General features: G+C 41.2%; 1 protein-coding gene across 3 annotated transcripts in view; it reads right to left on the bottom strand.

Annotated features, from left to right (window-relative positions):
- The window catches only part of PEX7 (peroxisomal biogenesis factor 7), a 97,220-nt gene extending 79,008 nt beyond the window's left edge, over positions 1 to 18,212 (bottom strand). For 2 of the 3 annotated variants that reach the window (XM_054491642.2, XM_063666634.1), the window contains exons 1-3: positions 14,082 to 18,212; positions 11,559 to 11,616; positions 10,326 to 10,476 (exon numbers count right to left, since the gene is read on the bottom strand). In XM_054491642.2, the coding sequence (XP_054347617.1) occupies positions 10,326 to 10,476; positions 11,559 to 11,616; positions 14,082 to 14,211 (339 nt within the window). In that variant the 5' untranslated portion in view covers positions 14,212 to 18,212. Of the gene's footprint in view, positions 1 to 10,325; positions 10,477 to 11,558; positions 11,617 to 13,447; positions 13,990 to 14,081 lie in introns of those variants that run through there. The other variant, XM_063666635.1, reaches the window with a different exon arrangement.
- Positions 18,213 to 18,503: the final 291 nt, after the last annotated feature.

The following is an 18,503-nucleotide window of genomic DNA, read 5'->3' as shown; positions in this document are numbered from 1 at the left end:
GTTCACCACCACACCCGGCTAATTTTTGTATTTTTAGTAGAGATGGGGTTTCACCATGTTGGCCAGGCTGGTCTCGAACTCCTGGCCTCAAGTGACCCACTCGCCTTGATCTCCCAAAGTGCTGGGATTACAGGCGTGAACCACTATGCCCAGGCCTAATTATTTTTGTTTATTAGACTGATCTTATTAGGAATGTATAATCACAATACTGGGTTTTTAAAGTCACTTGAATAATTATTTTCAATACCTAGTTATGGCACCAATTTGATGGATCTTTAGATTAATGTGCTTGTTTTCAATTTTTAGCAATTGCTTTTTCTTTCCAACTTATTAATATATTGGGATTCTTAATTACATAAAACATTTCAATGGTTCCAAGGTCAAAATTATAATACAAGTTATATTTGAAGAAATCTTATTTCCATTCTGGTCCCCTTTCCCCTGCTTTCTACCTTACCCTCTTTTTCAAGGTAACCATTTTTATTAGTTTTTGAATTATTTTTCTGTTGTTTCTTTTTGAAATGTATATACACTGTATATATTTATAATATATAACAGCTATAGTTAAATATTATGCTTCTATTCCTCTCCTTATGTAAAACAAATTTTACATATATTTACATAGCTCTGCCAATAATTTCACTTCACATTAGCTTGCAGCAAAACTAAACATAATTTCCAGTTTCATATAAGTTCTCAAATAAGATTCCATAATTCTCCTACATATGCTTTTTAATAGATTCTAAAATCAGAGATGGGGATTTTAATTTCTATCTACAATTCACTCACTAACTCACTTCAGAGACATGCATAGTGTTGACACCTACACTGTGTGTATGAGAGACTACAGATATAGTAGCAGTAGTCATGCTTGAAAGTCCTTCTCTATCTGAACATAGTCTATTATAGTTTCCATCTGTTTAAAACTATCATTTTCTCTTCTTTAAAAAATTTTAGAAACTTTGAGGTTAGATAATGGGTTGGGAATAATGATTTTGCAAGGTAAATCAAATCGCTCCTTTTATTAAAGATTTTTTAAATCTACATTTTGAATATTGCAATCTCCAAATTATTAGATAACACACGTATCAAGGTCATTAGAACTGAACGCTTACCAAGTCAAGGCAGTGGCTTCCAAACAATGCTGCACATTGAAATCATCTGGGAATCTTTAAATAATACTGATGTCTGGCTCCAGCCCCAGACACTGTGATCTGGGCATGAAGATATTTTAAAGCTCCTGGCTGGACGCAGTGGCTCACGCCTGTAATCCTAGCACTTTGGGAGGACGAGTCAGGCGGATCACGAGGTCAGGAGTTCGAGACCAGCCTGGCCAACATGGTGAAATCCTGTCTCTACTAAAAATACAAAAATCAGCCAAGCATGGTGGCACACGCCTATAATCCGAGCTACTCAAGAGGCTGAGACAGGAGAATTGCTTGAACCCGGGAGGTGGAAGTTGCAGTGAGCTGAGAACATGCCACTGCACTCTAGCCTGAGCAAGAGAGGAAGACTTTGTCTCAAAAAAAAAAAAGAAAAAAAAAAGATTTTTATAAGCTTCCAAAGTGATGCTAATCTGTTGCAAAGTTTAAGAACCACAGACTTAAGGCCAGGGACAGTGGCTCAAGCCTGTAATCCCAACACTTTGGGAGGCTGAGGCGGGCAGAACACCTCAGGTCAGGAGTTCAAGACCAGCCTGACCAACATGGTGAAACCCCATCTCTACTAAAAATACAAAATTAGTCATGCCTGTTAGCCCAGATACTTGGGAGAGTGAGGAAGGAGAATCACTTGAACCCTGGGAGGCAGGGCTGCAGTGGGCCAAGATTGCACCATTGCACTCCAGCCTGGGCAACTCCATCTCAAAAAAAAACAAAAAACAAAAAACTACAGAGTTAAGACAAGCCTTTGCACACCTTTTTTATGTTAAGTATTAAAATTCCAAATGCCTGAATTGTAGTGTAGTCCTACCTGACAGCTAATACTTGAAAAAGTAGGTTAAGTAGAAAATGGGTAATACTTACCTATCCATGTATGTCCTGTTTTCTGCCCACAGTATGTGGCCCAAAATCTACACAATCCATCTTTCTCCTGAATTTTCAAAGCCTAAAGTCCAACCCCCACCATCCAGGTATTCAAGGCCCATCAGGATATGATCCTTACCCACCTCCATTACACCATCTCCTAGTACACACACTCTATGCTCCAGGCACATCAAAGGACATCTGGTTGTATGGACATGCCACGCTCTTTCACAAATCTTATCTTTTGTAGAGGCTCTTCTCCATCAGAAATGTCCTTTTCAGTTGGGTGTGATGGCTCATGCCTATAATCCCAGGACTTTGGGAGGCCAAGGCAAGTGGATTGCTTGAGCCCAGGTGTTCGAGACCAGCCTGGGCAACATGGAGAAACCCCATCTCTACAAAAAATTCAAAAATTAGCCAGGCATGGTGGCACACGCCTATAGTCCCAGTTACTCAGGAGGCTGAGGCAGGAGAATTGCTCGAGCTCAGGAGGACAGAGGATTGCTTGCCTCAAGAGTCAGAGGTTGCAGTGAACTGAGATTGTGCCACTGCACTCTGCCTGGGCAACAGAGTGAGACTCCATCTCAAGATAAAAACAAAACAAAAAATGTCCCTTTCCCTTAGGGCTGCCTAGCAAACTACTAAAAACTACTAACTGCCCAAGACTCAGGTCAAATAGCAACTCTTCTGTGGCAGTCCCTGGTTCTCCTCTCTGTGTACCTTCTAGATACCTCTTTTCAACATCTATCATGTTGTACTGAATGGTTGTTTTTTTTGTTGTTGTTGTTTTTTAATTTACATGGGACCCTTAATGGTTTGTTTGCATGTCCCAAATTACAACCAGAGAACAGCACATGAGTCTTATTTATACCTGCATCTTCAGTGACTGGCACATGCCTGGCATATAATATGTGCTACAAGTAGAGACAGGTCTGCCTTTTTTAATACAAGTCTAAACTTTAAAATATAAAACAAAGCCAAAAGAAGGTAAATGCTTTTAAAACATGAGAATTGAAAAGTGATGACATATCACATCCTAATGGCAGTAAAATCCAAAAAGGGAGAATTGATTCAAGTGACATCTAACTAGAAACTATTTTTCTGTACAATCACAATCTTTACAGGGAAAAGCTTTAAATGGCTATTATAAATTGTAATAAAATCTTACTGCAGTAACCTACTCCAAAATGAATGGCTGGGCATGACTAAATATGCAAAAAGAAATATATAAAGTCCAACTATTTCCTCAATTTTTAAAAAAGAAACAGGATGCAAAGAAAAAAAATGCCTTCAGTTGATAAATCCGTTGTGTAGTTTTAAACATAAATGCATTTCTGAAGAAAACACACTAGTTTTAAATGCAGGACTGGTTGTCATTCTGCATTAATATTTTTTATTGGCACCTGATATGGATCTCATCTTGAACTGTAATTCCCACGTGTCGAGGGAGGGACCTGGTGGGAGGTGACTGGATCATGGGTACAGTTTCCCCCATGCTGTTCTAGTGATCGTGAGTTTTCATGTGATCTGATGCTTTTAAAAGTGGCAACTTCCCTTGCTCTCTCTCTGCTCTCTCTCTCCTGTCACCTTCTGAAGAAGATGTCTGCTTCCACCATGATTGTAAGTTTCCTAAGGCCTCCCCAGTCATGCAGAACCGTGAGCCAATTAAGCCTCTTTCCTTTATAAATTACCCAGCCTCAGGTATTTCTTTATAGCAGTGTGAAAAAGGACTAATATAGAGAATTGGTACCAGAATAGTGAGGTACTGCTATAAAGATTATCTGAAAATGTAAAAGCAACTTTGGAACTGGGTAATGGGCAGAGGCTGAAACAGTTTGAGGGCTCAGAAGAAGACAGGAAGATGTGAGAAAGTTTGGAACTTCTTAAAGACTTCTTGAATGGTTCTGAACAAAATGCTAATAGTGATATGAACAATGAAGTTCAGACTGAGGTGGTCTCAAATAGAGATGAGGAACTTATTGGGAACTGGAGTAAAGGTCATTCATGTGATGCTTTAGCAAAGAGACTGGTGGCATTTTGCCCCTGCCCTAGAGATCCATGGAAGTTTGAATTTGAGAGAGATGATTTAGAGTGTCTGGTGAAAGAGATTTCTAAGCACCAAAGCATTCAAGAAGTGACCTGGTTGTTTCTAAAAGTGTATAGTCACATGCATTCATGAAGAGATTTGAATTTGCAACTTATATTTAAAAGGGAAGCAGAGCATAAAAGTTTAGAAAATTTGCAGCCTAACCACGAGGTAGAAAAGAAAAACCTATTTCCTGGGGGAAATTCAAACCTGCTGCAGAAATTTGCATAAGTAACAAGGAGCCAAATATTAATAGCCAAAACAATGGGAAAAATGTATCCAGGGCATGTCAGGGATCTTTGCAGCAGCCCCTCCCATCACAGGCCCAGCGGCCTAGGAGGGAAAAATGGTTTTGTGGGCCTGAGTGGCCCTGCTGCTCTATGCAGCCTCAAGACACGGTGCCCTGCATCCAGCTGCTGTAGCTCCAGCCATGGCTAAAAGGAGCCAAGGTACAGCTTGAGCCATTGCTTCCGAGGGTGCGAGCCCTAAACCTTGGCAGCTTCCATGTGGTGTTGGGTCTGTGGGTGCACAGAAGACAGGAAGAGTTTAGAAGACAAGAGTTTAACCTCCACCTAGATTTCAGAGGATGTATGGAAACACCTGAATGTCCAGGCAGAAGTCTGCTGCAGGGGAGGAGCCCTCATGGAGAACCTTTGCTAGCGCAGTATAGAAGGAAAATGTGGGGTTGAAGCCCCCACACAGAGTCCTCACTGGGGTACTGCCTACTGGAGCTGTGAGGAGAGAGCCACTGTCCCCCAGGCCCCAGAAAGGTAGATTCACTGACAGCTTGTATTGTACAGCTGGAAAAGCCACAGGTACTCAATGCCAGCCAGTGAAAGCAGCCATGAGGACTGCACCTTTCAGAGCTACAAGGGTAGAGCTGCCCAAGGCCATGGGAGCCTACCCCTTGGATGTGAGATATGGAGTCAAAGGAGATCATTTCAGAGCTTTAAGATTTAGTAACTGCACTGCTGGGTTTCAGACTTGCATGGGGCCTGTGGCCCCTTTGTTTTGGCCAATTTCTCCCATTTGAAACATATAGCTAATGCCTATAGCCCCATTGTATCTCAGAAGTAACTAACTTGTTTTTGATTTTATAGGCTCATAGGCAAAAGGGACTTCCCTTGTCTCAGATGAGACTTTGGACTTGGACTTTTGGGTTAATGATGGAATAAGTTAAGACTTTGGGGGACTATTGGAAAGTCATGATTGGTTTTGAAATGTGAAAAAGACATGAGATTCAAGAGGGGCCAGGAGTGGAATGATATGGTTTGGCTTTGTATCCCCACCCAAATCTCATATTGAATTGTAATCCCCATGTGTCCAGGGAGGAACCTCATAGGAAGTGATCAGATCATGGAGGCAGTTTCCCCCATGCTGTTCTTGTGATAGTGAGGGAGTTCTCAAAACATCTGATGGCTTTAAAAGTGGCAGTTTCCCCTGCTTTCTCTCTCTCCTGCCGCCTTGTGAAGAAGGTTATCTGCTTTCCCTTCACCTTCTGCCATAATTTTAAGTTTCCTGAGGCCTCCCCAGTCATGTGGAACTGTGAGTCAATTAAACCTCTTTCCTTTATAAATTACCCACTCTCAGGTATTTCCTTATAACAATGTGAAAACAGACTAACACAATACCTATCATTATTGACTTCTCAGCTTCTATCATTATCAAAAAGTAAATAATTGATTCATTTTTTAAAGTAAACAAGATTTTAACTCTTAAAATGTATAAGCAAATACATTTCCTCCATAACAGAACACTAATAGTTGTATACTTAGGTAAAAATAAGTTTTTATAAGCAATGCTCAAAAACCTCAATGGATCAAATATGTTATAAAAATTCAGTGAATTGATAAACCATGTTATTTGACAATGAGAACAAATTTTAACTCGTTTTTAAATTCTGATAAGCAAACTTATTAGTTTGAAAATTAGAAATTAATATATTACATCGATTTATGTCATCTTTAAAGTCACTTTAACTCACTCTCAGTAGCACAGTGTTTTAAGTCAGAAAGCGGTGAAATAAAATTGTCAATTCACTCTTATTTTTCTATTCTCACCGAACTTTTAAAAATTTTTATTATATATTCAGCAGCATTAGAATAAGCAAAGCCAAAGGCATTTTATGGGACTCAAAAGACATAGTGACCTCTGCAGACACCAGTTAAACAATAGACAGAAGAATTTGATTCCTACTTCGATGCTAGGTTTAGCAACCATTCACACAGATAATGCCCATGTTTTTCTTTCTTTTCATTTCACCAAGACCTTCATTCCTAAAAGCCTAAATTATATCTAAATCTTGGATTTCTCTTTTTTGCTTCATCTGACAACTTGAAAATTGACTGTTGGACACACAGCCATCAAGTGGTAAAGTGGGTAAGTGGAAAAGTTCTAACTTGTTTTACATTTTTCAAACCCTATTATAATAAGAACAAATAATAATACTAGCTCATATTTATTCAATGCTCGTCTGTGATACAGACTACTAATAAACTTAGTCTGCAAATAAAAACACTCAAGTTTAGGAAAAATATGTGACATATGCAACGTCTCACAACAGGTAACTTACAATGCTGGGATTCGAATCCAAGATTGACTAAAACCATGCTATACATCTTTATTATATACTCTCTTCCATAGAAGAAAATGACCCATTAGTTGCTCTTCTATTTCACAACATAGCTTCCCTGAACATACTGGTGGAAAAAAAAAAAAACGAAAACAGAAATTGGCTATGTTCATTATCAACTTTTTTTTTTAATAACTTTTTTTTAAGACAGAGTCTCACTCTGTTGTCCAGGCTGGAGTGCAGTGGCACGATCTCAGCTCACTGCAACCTCCACCTCCCAGGCTCAAATGATTCTTGTGCCTCAACCACCAAATAGCTGGGACTACAGGTGTGCACCACCACACCCAGCTAATTTTTGTATTTTTAGTAGATGCGGGGTTTTCGCCATGTTGGCCAGGCTGGTCCCAAACTCCTGGCCTTCAGTGATCTGCCCACCTCGACCTTCCAAAGTGTTAGGGTTACAGGCATGACTCACCACACTCGGCCTCATTTATTAATTTATTCAACAAATATTTACTAGCTCCTTAAAACTCTTGTTTGAGCTTAAATCCTTTTAAGTATTTTTGAGTATCTGGCATATGCAATGGACTGAATATGTCCCCACAAAACTCACATGTTGAAATCTTAACCCCCCAGTGTAATGGTATTAGGAGGTAGGGCCTCCGGGGGGTAATTAGGTCATGAATGTAGAGCCTTCATGAATGGGATTAGTGCCCTTATAAAAGGGATTTCCAAAACCTCTCTCATTCTCTTTCCACCTCCTGCAGATACAATGAAAAGACAGTAGTAGTCTTGGACCTGAAAGAGGGCCCTCATCAGAACCCAAACATGTGGGCACCCTGACCTTGGACTTCCAACCTCCAGAATAGTGAGAAATCAATTTCTGTTCTTTATAAGGCAACCAGTCTATAATACTTTGTTACAGCAGCCTGAACAGACTGAGGCAGAAACTGGTGCCAAGAATTAGGGGTGCTGCTGTAACAAATACCTAAAAAGGTTATCTTCATTTATTTTTCACGTAACCAAGCAAAATATGTGAGACAGTAAACTCTGACTGTTGAAGCCACTTAATTGTTTTCTATTATACTAACATTCAAGGCATCCTGATACAAACGCTTACCAAAAATTGCATTTGAAAAGAAAACGAGGAAGTCTAACTAGAATAGCAGTACGCAAAAACAATTTAAAAAATTAAAAAGCAGAAGTGTGTCTTCAATAAATCAGTTGCAAAATTATAGAATGATGTAAAACTGGTTTAATAGCAGTTCAAATAACAAAAGAGGTAAGTGTGTTACTAGTAGACTCAAAGTAACCTAACACTAAGACATGGCTGAGAACAATGTATAGCCACTTTAGGTAATATTATTAGAACTAGGGGCTCAAGGCTATGGTGGTAAAATCTTATAAAGCTTAGCCCTTCATCATATTTCTGGAATAAATTAGGTATATATTGAAAGGGGCATTGAAAAACAGGATTATCAAAGGAGGCTATCAGAAGGATGAAAGATGTAGAGATCATGTCATCTGAGGACAGGACAATGAAATGACAAATGCACAGTCTGGAAGAGAGCACAATGGGTATTTTCAAGAGGTTTCCTGGACAAGAGGGGCTGGACTTGGTCTTACCACTTCAGAGAAAGACACTAAAAGCAGCAGTTGGTTGCTATAGAAGGTAGAGTTGGGATTACAAGAAGCAGTTTCTTAAAAATCAGAACAACCTAAAAGTCAAATAAGTTATCTCAAGAGAAAGTGAAATTTACTTTCACTGAGATGAAGTAAAGACTGAGTAAGCATCCATCCAGGACATCCTAGAACAGTATTTCCCAGAGAGTAGTTACACTAGAGATTATTTTAACTGGTACATACATTTATTTTATTCATTACTTATTTATCTCAATGTACATTAAAAACAAATAAATGTACATACTAAAGTAGACATCAACCCCATTGTTTCATGAACATTACTGTTTTAGGACAAATGAAGCAACAACTTTAGTTGATTGAAAGAAAAACATTAAGTCAATATATTGAATTTACCTTAACTAGCTATATTATTTTATGATGTTAGTTATCATCCTTGAATTTATATAGATAATAAAAGGCACCAAAGATTTAAGAAAAAGGAAAAAAAAAAACTTCTGAAAAGTATTTTTTGAAAAAGAAAGAAGGAAAAGAAAAACATTAAATTATAACACAAGTGGTATAAAAAGATGTCAAACATCACAAAAACTAGCCTGGGCAACATAGAGAAACTCCATCCCTACAAAAAAAAACAACAACAACAACAAAAAAAACACACACACAAAAATTGGTTGGGCACGGTGGCTCACGCCTATAATCCCAGCACTTTGGGAGGCCAAGGCAGGTGGATCATGTGAGCCCAGGAGTTCAAGACCAGCCTAGCCAACATGGTGAAACCGTCTCTACTAAAAATACAAAAATTAGCAGGGCATGGTGGCGCACGTCTGTAATCCCAGCTACTCGGGCGGCTAAGACATGAGAAAGGCTTGAGCCCATTCCAGAAGGTGGAGGTTGCAGTAAGCCAAGATCGCACCACTGCACTCTAGCCTGGGCAACAGAGTGAGACCCTGACACATACACACACACAAATTCACACAGGTTCCACAAAAGTATCTGAATTTTGGACATACTGTTCTGTAGAGATTCGTGCATTGATCATCCTGAAACTAAAATTTCTCCTTTACCAAAATTGTCTTAATATTCAGTAATTCCCTGAAAACATAGTAATTTACAACTACATTTATTCAAATAGCTATCACAATTAAAATAGAAGCTAAAATTTTTTATTATTTCAGTAACAATCTTAGAAATCTTGATTGTCAATAGCTATAGCTATAAAACATCTGGACCCCTCACATAACTAATCTTTACCACCAAAGACTGATATTCTTGCATCTAATAAGCATTTATTGAGGGCCTTCTCGGGCCAGGCACTGTGGTGGACAAAAATTTGAAAGTAGATTAGCAAGTTTTCATTTGAAGGATGTACTGCTACCTTAAGGAAAATCTTAAAACATTTAAGGTAAAAACACAAAAAGAGGATGTCTTTATGTTCACTGAAAATATACATGTATGTTAGTACAACTGAAGCCCAAACTATTTTCTATGCTATACATACACACACACAAAATCTAAACACATGAACCAGATTTAGATATAAAATCCCTTCAGTAAGTTCTGCCTCATACTCAGTATTTTATGCTCTTGCTCCAATATACTCTGAAACACCTCGGGAATCTCACCGAAGCCCCAAAGGCAATCTTGTGATGTCTATGTGAAAAGTCCACCTACCTCTACCTTAAGGCACCACATGGCAAGCACATTCTCAGAGCACAAAGAAAGTGTTGGGCCTCTCAGGAGGAAATGGTGCCAGAGTACACTGCTGGAGGTGTTTTTTCTGCCTAATGAGAAGACTGACCTTTTCTTTTCTTTCCCAGCTCCTTAGGCCAAGAGGTACTTTATGTTTGAATAATCAAATAATAAGTGACATCTAGTATGTATAAGAAATGCTAAAGTTTAAACTTGTCCCCTGAAGATATTTCTCCATGTGTCCATCCCCAAATGGATTTCAACCAAAGTCGAAGAAAGAAAAATAATCAGCCCAGAAAGATTCCCCTCCTACCTCCTGAGTGTGTTCTTTATAGACTTGCAGTGGCCCCGCAGCTTTGGCAGTGTCCCAGAGCTGCAGCGAGCCATCGCCACTACAGGTGATGAGGACATGTTCATTGTTCTCACTCCAAGTCACATCGAACAAACCATCATTCCAGTCAAAGCTACACTAGGAAAAAACAAACAACAAAAAAATACAACACTTACATAGGCAGCTACACAACAAAAAAAATAATTATAATTATGGTTTTTTTCTTACAATTTATCACATATTTTAACACATATATCTCATGTAATCTGCACAACTTATGGGAGTTAAGTAGAGTAGGTACTTGACAAATATGGAAATATGGCAACAGATTCAGAAAGGTTAAAAAAACAGTCCAGTGGAATGTAATAGTCCAAAAATGTAATAGTACATAGTATACTGCTCCACATTATTTTATGTTTAAATTTTTTAATTTACGAGTGGACACTAAGAGACAGGCTTCAGATTTGTTTTGTTTTTTATTTGAGAGAAAGAGTCTTGTTTTGTCATCCAGGCTGGAGTGTAGTGAACCAATCACAGCTCACTATAGCCTTGAACTGGACTCAAGCAATCCTCCCACCTCAGCCTCCCAAGTAGCTGGGGCTACAAGTGTGCACCACCAGGACACAGCTAATTTTTTTAAAACAATTTTTAGGCGGGGCCCAGTGGCTCACGCATATAATACCAGCACTTTGGGAGGCCAAGGCGGACAGATCACCTGAGGTCAGGAATTTGAGACCAGCCTGGCCAACATGATGAAATCCCGTCTCTACCAAAAAATACAAAAATTAGCCGGGCGTGGTTGCGGGCACCTATAATCCCAGCTACTTGGGAGGCTGAGGCAGGAGAATCATTTGAACCCAAGAGGCGGAAAGACTGCAGTGAGCGAAGATGGCGCCACTGTACTCCAGCCTGGGTGACAGAGCCAGGCTCTGTGCATAAAAAAAAAAAATTCTTTTAGAGACGGAGTCCTCCCATGTTGCCCACGAGGCTGGTCTTGAACTCCTGGCCTCAAGTGATCCTTCTGCCTCAGACTTGGGAATAGCTAGGACTACGGGTGCGCACCACCACAACCAGCTAAAAATAAGCTTCATCCTATACAAACGCCAAGGTTCCTTTTATACCGTACATTAAAACATTAATCAAAGAGTCAAAACCTAATTCTATTAAGGCTTTAATAGCAACAATATATACCTTTAATAATTTCAGCCCCCTTACCTTCTAAAAAGCCTTAGCCCAGCTTCATCTGGATCCAATATTAGTAGGGTTCCACAGCCTAAAGAGAAAAAAAATCAAGGTCATCCCTTTGAACCTGCCAGGGTAACATCAAAAGTGAAGGAGTTATCAAGTAATTGGTACCTGATTTTAATACCACAAATTTCTCCCCAAAGTTTTTGGGACCTTGAATACCAAACAGTCAGGTGATCAATTTCTCCCTAAAGTTTTTGGGACATGAATACCAAATGTGTTCTCTATTTCTGTTTTTCCATATTGTACTTCAGTTACTAAATATTCAACTTTCCATTGCACCTATGATTGGAATCCAGACATGGACCTAACAGGTGGGTGAAATACTTAAGGGCCTACTCTGTAGCCAGACAAGGCACCAGAGACACAAACCTTCCAAGTTGGTGTTATCACTCCTACTGACAGATGAGAAACCTCTGGCTTACAGACCCCAGGGACTGCACTCCTCACCAGTAAATCTAAAATACATCTCACACAGGATTTTAAAGCAAAACATGAATGCGGAGATATCTGGTGGGATTTACCACATAACTGGTGGTAATAAAGTGCTGAAAACAGTATTAATATGTTACCTGTCAAAGATTATTTTACCAAAGGGCCATTGTATTTTAAAAGTTATATGTACTTTTATAGAGACCAAGGGAGAAAATCTCTTCTATTTAAACATGACTGAATTTTTTTTTTAAATACCAATTCCTTTTAAAGAGTTTTTGCATAAGATTTTAAGTAGCATTACAGACGAGTCACAGTGGCTCACGCCTGTAATCCCAGCACTTTGGGAGGCCAAGGCAGGAGGATCGCTTGCACCCAGTTCAGGACCAGCCTGGGCAACATAGTGATACCCTGTCTCTACAAAAATAAAAAATCAAAAATTAGCCAGGTGTGGTGGTACATGCCTATGGTCCCAATTACTGGTGAGGTTGAGACAGGAGGATCATTTGAGCCCAGGAGGTTGAGGCTACGGTGAGCCGTGATTGCACCACCACTCTACTCAACCTAGGCAACAGGGTGAGACCCTGTCTCTAAAAAGAAAAAGAAAACTACTACCATTATAGACTCCTGAGTCTTCAATCTAACTGGTGGGTCATGTAAATCTGAATGTGCAAGCACTAAGAGCTAATAATGAAAATAAACCAAGTATTTCTCTGAGTTTTAGAAGTAACATTTTTTTCTACTGTAGGACAAAACAAAAAAATACAATAGACCACTGACATTATGAAATGAGTTGCTGCATCTCGCTTCAGTGCGTATAATAGCTAGGACATGAATTAAGTCAAAAGCGAGAATGAACCCACGCCTTTTCATCTAGTCCACGGACTAGATGGACTCTTTTTTTTTTTTTTGAGACGGAGTTTTGCTCTTGTTGCCCAGGCTGGAGTGCAATGGCGCGATCTTGGCTCACCACAACCTCCGCCTCCTGGGTTCAAACTATTCTCTTGCCTCAGCCTCCCGAGTAGCTGGGATTACAGGCATGCGCCACCACACCCGGCTAACTTTGTATTTTCAGTAGAGACGGGGTTTCTCCATGTTGGTCAGGCTGGTCTGGAACTCCTGAACTCAGGTTATCCGCCCGCCTCGGCCTCCCAAAGTGCTGGGATTACAGACGTGAGCCACCGCACCACGCCCAGCCTTTTTTCTTTTTTTTTTTAAGACGGGGTCTCAGTCTGTCACCCAGGCTGGAGTGGAGTGATGTGGTCTCAGCTCACTGGGCCGGGGCAAAGTGATGTGATCTCAGCTCACTGTAGCCACGACATCCCGGGCTCAAGCGATCCTCCCGCCTCAGCCTCCTGAGCAGCTTTAACCACAGGCTGAGCCAATGCGCGTGACGGAGACAATTAACTGGAGTCTGTAACACCTACTTGCGAATGTGTGCATTCCTTGTGAGACAACTACAGGTGAGAACTGAACTTGATATATTTCATGGTGTCACCCGTGGGACTCCAGGCGTCCGTTCAGAAGCATCCTCCTTAGGAAGGCCAGCCTGCAGGTCGCGGCTCACGGCTCGAATGCAGACTAGGAATTGTGGGCCAACTCGCGAGCCCTGGGGCGGTTCTGGCTCAGACCGTCTTCCCCGTACTGCTGTGCCGAGCGGACCGATCCGAGGGACCGTGCAGGCTCCCCCGGCTCTCCCTACGGGGACGTGTGACAGGTGGTGGAGGCAGCGCGGTCTCAAGGAACAAGGACACGGACTACTAGGCTACACCTATATGCACTTGCACACAACTGGAAGAAGATCGACTCCCGCTTCAGACCAACTCCTCGCGCTGGGCAAAGAAGGGAAAGGCGCCGACCAGCGCCTCTTCTGCCCCCTGGCGTGGACCCGCGAAACCGTCTACGCTCAGAGAGGCTTTCCTCCAGCGCGAAGAGCTGGAGCCTGGCTGACCTTGGCCCTGGCCCTGGCCCCCGCCTCCGCCTCCGCCTCCGCCTCCGCCTCCGCCTCCGCCCCCGGCCCGGGCTGCGCGCCCCCGCCCCGGCTGCGCGGCCCCGCCTCACCCGCGATGCCGTAGTGCTGCGCGGTGGCGCAGGCCAGGCGGCCCGGCAGGTACGGAGAGAACTCGGCGGCGTAGCCGTGGCGTCCCGGCGTCCGCAGCGTCCGCGCCGCTCCACCGCACACCGCACTCATCCCGCCCGCCGCCCCCGGCCCTCGCCGCCTCGGCCGCGGAAGCCGTTCCGAGTCGGAGGCACCCTGGCGCGGTTAGAGAAACCAGGAAGATCGGCCGGAAGTGCCGGCCCTGTGCCCTGTATTTGAGATTCTGATTGGTCCGCACCGGAAAGGGCGGTGACTCCGACGGAGACCGTTTTTGTTTTGAGTGAAACCAAAGTGAATTGCGCCTGCGGCAAAGATACAGATCTATCGAGGGAGTGATCCAGGTTAGGTATTATTAATAATTACGACAGCTTTTGTCGTTGCATCTCAGCCTCCTGTGCGGTACTATCTGGTTTTTATTTCATTGAGCGTTTGGAAGACTGGCATCAGGAACTTTTCCTGATGATTATAAAGTGAGACAAGTTACAGCCGACTCTGAAACCACGCAGCGCGTCCAAAATTGCGTGCTGCGTTGCCCAAGGAAACTGGAAGCAATGATAACTTAAGTCCGTGGAGTCATTGCGGTCTTTAGAAATAAGAGCGTGGGCTGGTGGGCTACTTTCACACTGTAACTGGAAAAGATGAGACACCAACTCCAAACCAACTCCCCATGCTTGGCAAGTGAGAAAAAGGAGCTGGCCAGTTCTAATGAAGCTAAGAAAAAAAGCACACCATCATAAACAACTTTTTTAAAAAGTATTACTATACATATATATAGTATGGTAATAAGTGCTCAGATGCTGGTGCTCATTCATTGCCAAGCATGTACTATGTGGAGAATGACCAAATATAATTTATCTGCCAAACCAAGATACTTTTGAGAGAAAAGAGGGTGTAATTATTAAGCCAGGTCAACAGGCACAAACCAAGTCATATGATAATCTTAACCATATACCAAGAACAGTACTAGGCATTTGGGATTCAAAATAATAGGATATGGTCCATGGCCTCAAGAGATTAGAGAAGAAGACTAAAAGAGAAGTCATGTAATTAGTTAAGTGCAATCAAAATACTGTAGAGGCTATGATAAATATATATGGGGTATTTTTAAAAGGTGATTGTCCGTGCCAGAGGTATGGAAATTGCAGGAAAGGCTGCAGAAGAGAGATAGTCTTTATGGTGATTGCACACAGATGAGTAGGTTTTCTTTAGGTAGACAAGAAGATGGAGATCTTTGTAGGAGCAGGAATAACATGAGCAACCCAGGAGATCTAAACCAGCATGATCCATAGGGGATCGTGGCTGCCAGGACTCAGCCTGGCCAGGTGGAAGGGATACGGTGAAAAAAATATTGGGTGGGGAGACTATAGAGTGTTGTACTGGGGCTAGATCATGAAGAGTCTTATATACCATACTAAGATAATTGGATTTCTACTGTAAACAATGAAAAAGAGTGGAAGTTTTCTAATGTGAGAAATGAAATGACCAAGGTTTTATTTTAAAAAGTCCTGCAACACTAAAATGGAGGATAGAGTTTGGAGATGGGGAGGCCAGTTAAAAGACTTTTGCAGGCCGGGCGCGGTGGCTCACACCTGTAATCCCAGCACACTAGGAGGCCGAAGCAGGCGGATCACTTGAGGATCCAGACCAGTATGGCCTCTATTATTTTGGATTTTTATCATATGTAGTCACTGGAATGTATGCTGCATGAGGGCAGAAATTTTTGCTTGTTATGTTCGCTGGCGTATCCCAAGGACCTGGTATTTAAGCATTCAGGAAATGTTGAGTGAATGCAGCGTAATACAATGCCTAAATGATCACTGTGTTTTTCGTAATACTACAAAAAGTAACCTGGAAACATTCTGGAGTTTATTGAAATGCTAAATAGGTGTTAATAAAATATCAAAGTAAGCAAACATGAAGCAGCTGGGACCTTGGCAAAGAGTTGTATATGAAGACTTATCCAACGTAAGCTAAAAATAGTGTGGTATCTCTGGGAGAGACAAAGGCTGGTTCCAGCTGGGGTAAACTATTTACAGTGACCTTGGATATACACACACACACACACAGACTGAGCTATTACCTGCTCCTTACCTAACCATACATGATTACAGCATTGTAAAATATTTCATCCCACCTGTGAAGCTTTCTAAAATATAAACAACTAAACATATAAAAAATAAACCATATTCTTACACTAGATTTTGAGCATCTTGAAGTAATGTCCAAGTCTAATTTGTTTGTGTCTCCAGTACCTTGAAGAATGTCCAGTATATAGTAAACACGGCACAAATGTTTGACAACTTGAGCTGAACTGGAAAATTAAGGAAAAGGAACATGAAATGCTCCTTAGATTCTCCTTGTCCCCTGCCCTTGCTCCACACCCCTTCCTGCACCCATATTTTATCAAGTGGAGTCCAAGTTTGCCAGGGGTATGGATAGAATTGGAGTTAAGAATTGCCTGGAAGGGCCGGGCATGGTGGCTTATGCCTGTAATCCCAACAATTTGGGAGGCCGAGGCGGGCAGAACACTTAAGAGTTTGAGACCAGCCTGGCCAACATGGTGAAACCCTGTCTCTACTAAAAATACAAAAATTAACCAGGCATGGTGGTGGGCACCTGTAATCACAGCTACTCTGGAGAAGGCTGAGGCAGGAGAATCGCTTGAACCCTGGAGGCAGAGGTTGCAGTGAACTGAGATCACACCACTGCACTTCAGCCTGGGCGACAGAGCGAGACTCCGTCTCAAAAAAAAAAAAAAAAAAAAAAAAAGACTCTCTTTGTTGTCTTCCACCTGTTCTTGTCATTGTTTAGGAGTACTTGGTATTTCCCAACTAAGACAGAAACCGTTTTTTATAAGCATTCATTACACCTCAGAGTTGTGTAACTTCTAAACTTGGCCAACTCTGTGGAAGACCATTTAACTCTGTGGAAGGCCTAATAATGTAGGCGGACATGGCTACATGTCAGGTTTCTGTAAGGATCTACAATTATATTTAGATTGTTTTGTTTTATAACTGCTATGGTGACCTCACAAAGACTCTAACTGCAAATATTTACCAACCCACATCATTTTTAAAACTAGTTTATCATTCCCATGGAGAGAGACCGGAAGTAAAATAATAGAAATACGTGGTCTTTCCACCCAGGTGAATCATTAACCTAGGTAAATCGACAGGTTGCTATGTTAAAGGCTGCATATGGTAGTTATGGGAAATAATTCCAAGAAAGGATGGATAATTTCATTGTTCCTTTTAGCTCTGCACAGCATTGTGCTGGGTACCTACTTAGCCTTTAATCAACGTTTGCCAGAGAGTTAATGTAATCATCATCCAAGAACTTTAAGCACTATCTTCAAATATATGATGGATACTTGGACTGATGCACTTTAGAGACCCTTAAAGCTCTGAGAGTCTCTAATTATGGGCTAATTGTCTACCTTGCTCATTTTACATCATTCATCACTTATTATTTTAGTTATACTTTCTTGTTAAAAATTTTAGAATCTGTGGTAATGTAAAATGGTGCAGCTGATATGGGAAATAGGATAGCAATTGCTTAAAAAATTAAACATGGAATTACCATATAATCTCGCAATTCCACTTTTGGGTATATATCTAAAAGAATTAAATGCAGGAATTCAAACAGATATTTGTACACTCCTGTTTGCAGCAGTATTACTCATAATAGCCAAAAGGTGAAAGCAACCCAAGTGTCCATTGGCAGATGCTATGGTCTGAAAGTTTCTGTTCCCCCCAAATTCATATGTTGAAATTTAATCACCAGTGTGATGGTTTTAAGAGGTGGGGCGTTTGAGATGTAATTAGGTCATGAATGAGATGAATACCTTTATAAAAGAGGCTGGAGAGACAGACCTCTTACCCCTTCCACCACGTGAGGACACGGCAGGAAGTGAACATCTATGAACCAGAAAGTGGGACCTCACCAGACATAAACCTGCTGCTGATGGCTTGATGATGGACTTTCCAGCCTCTAAAACAGTGATAAATATATTTCTGTTGTTTGTAAGGTACCAAGTTTATGACAGTTTGTTACAGAAGCCTGAATCAACTAAGACAATAAATGAACACATAAAGAGAATGTAGTATATGCATACGATGGAATATTATTCTTCCCTAAAGAGGAGGGATATTCTTACATGGATGAACTTTGAAGACATTATGCTAAGTTAAATAAACCGGGCATAAAAGGACAAATACCGTATGATTCCACTTATATGAGGTACATAGAGTAGTCAAATTGATACAGATAGAAAATAGAATGGTGGTTACCAGGGGCAAGGGGAAGTGGGGAATGGAGAGTTATTGTGTGATAGGCATGGAGTTTCAGTTTAGGAAGATAAAGTTCTGGAAATAGATGGTGGTGAT

This window comes from Pongo pygmaeus, chromosome 5 (assembly GCF_028885625.2).
Source record: "Pongo pygmaeus isolate AG05252 chromosome 5, NHGRI_mPonPyg2-v2.0_pri, whole genome shotgun sequence".
NCBI classification, from domain to species: domain Eukaryota; kingdom Metazoa; phylum Chordata; class Mammalia; order Primates; family Hominidae; genus Pongo; species Pongo pygmaeus.
The sequence above is the reverse complement of the archived record's forward strand: the minus strand, read 5'-3'. Positions and strand labels throughout refer to the sequence as shown.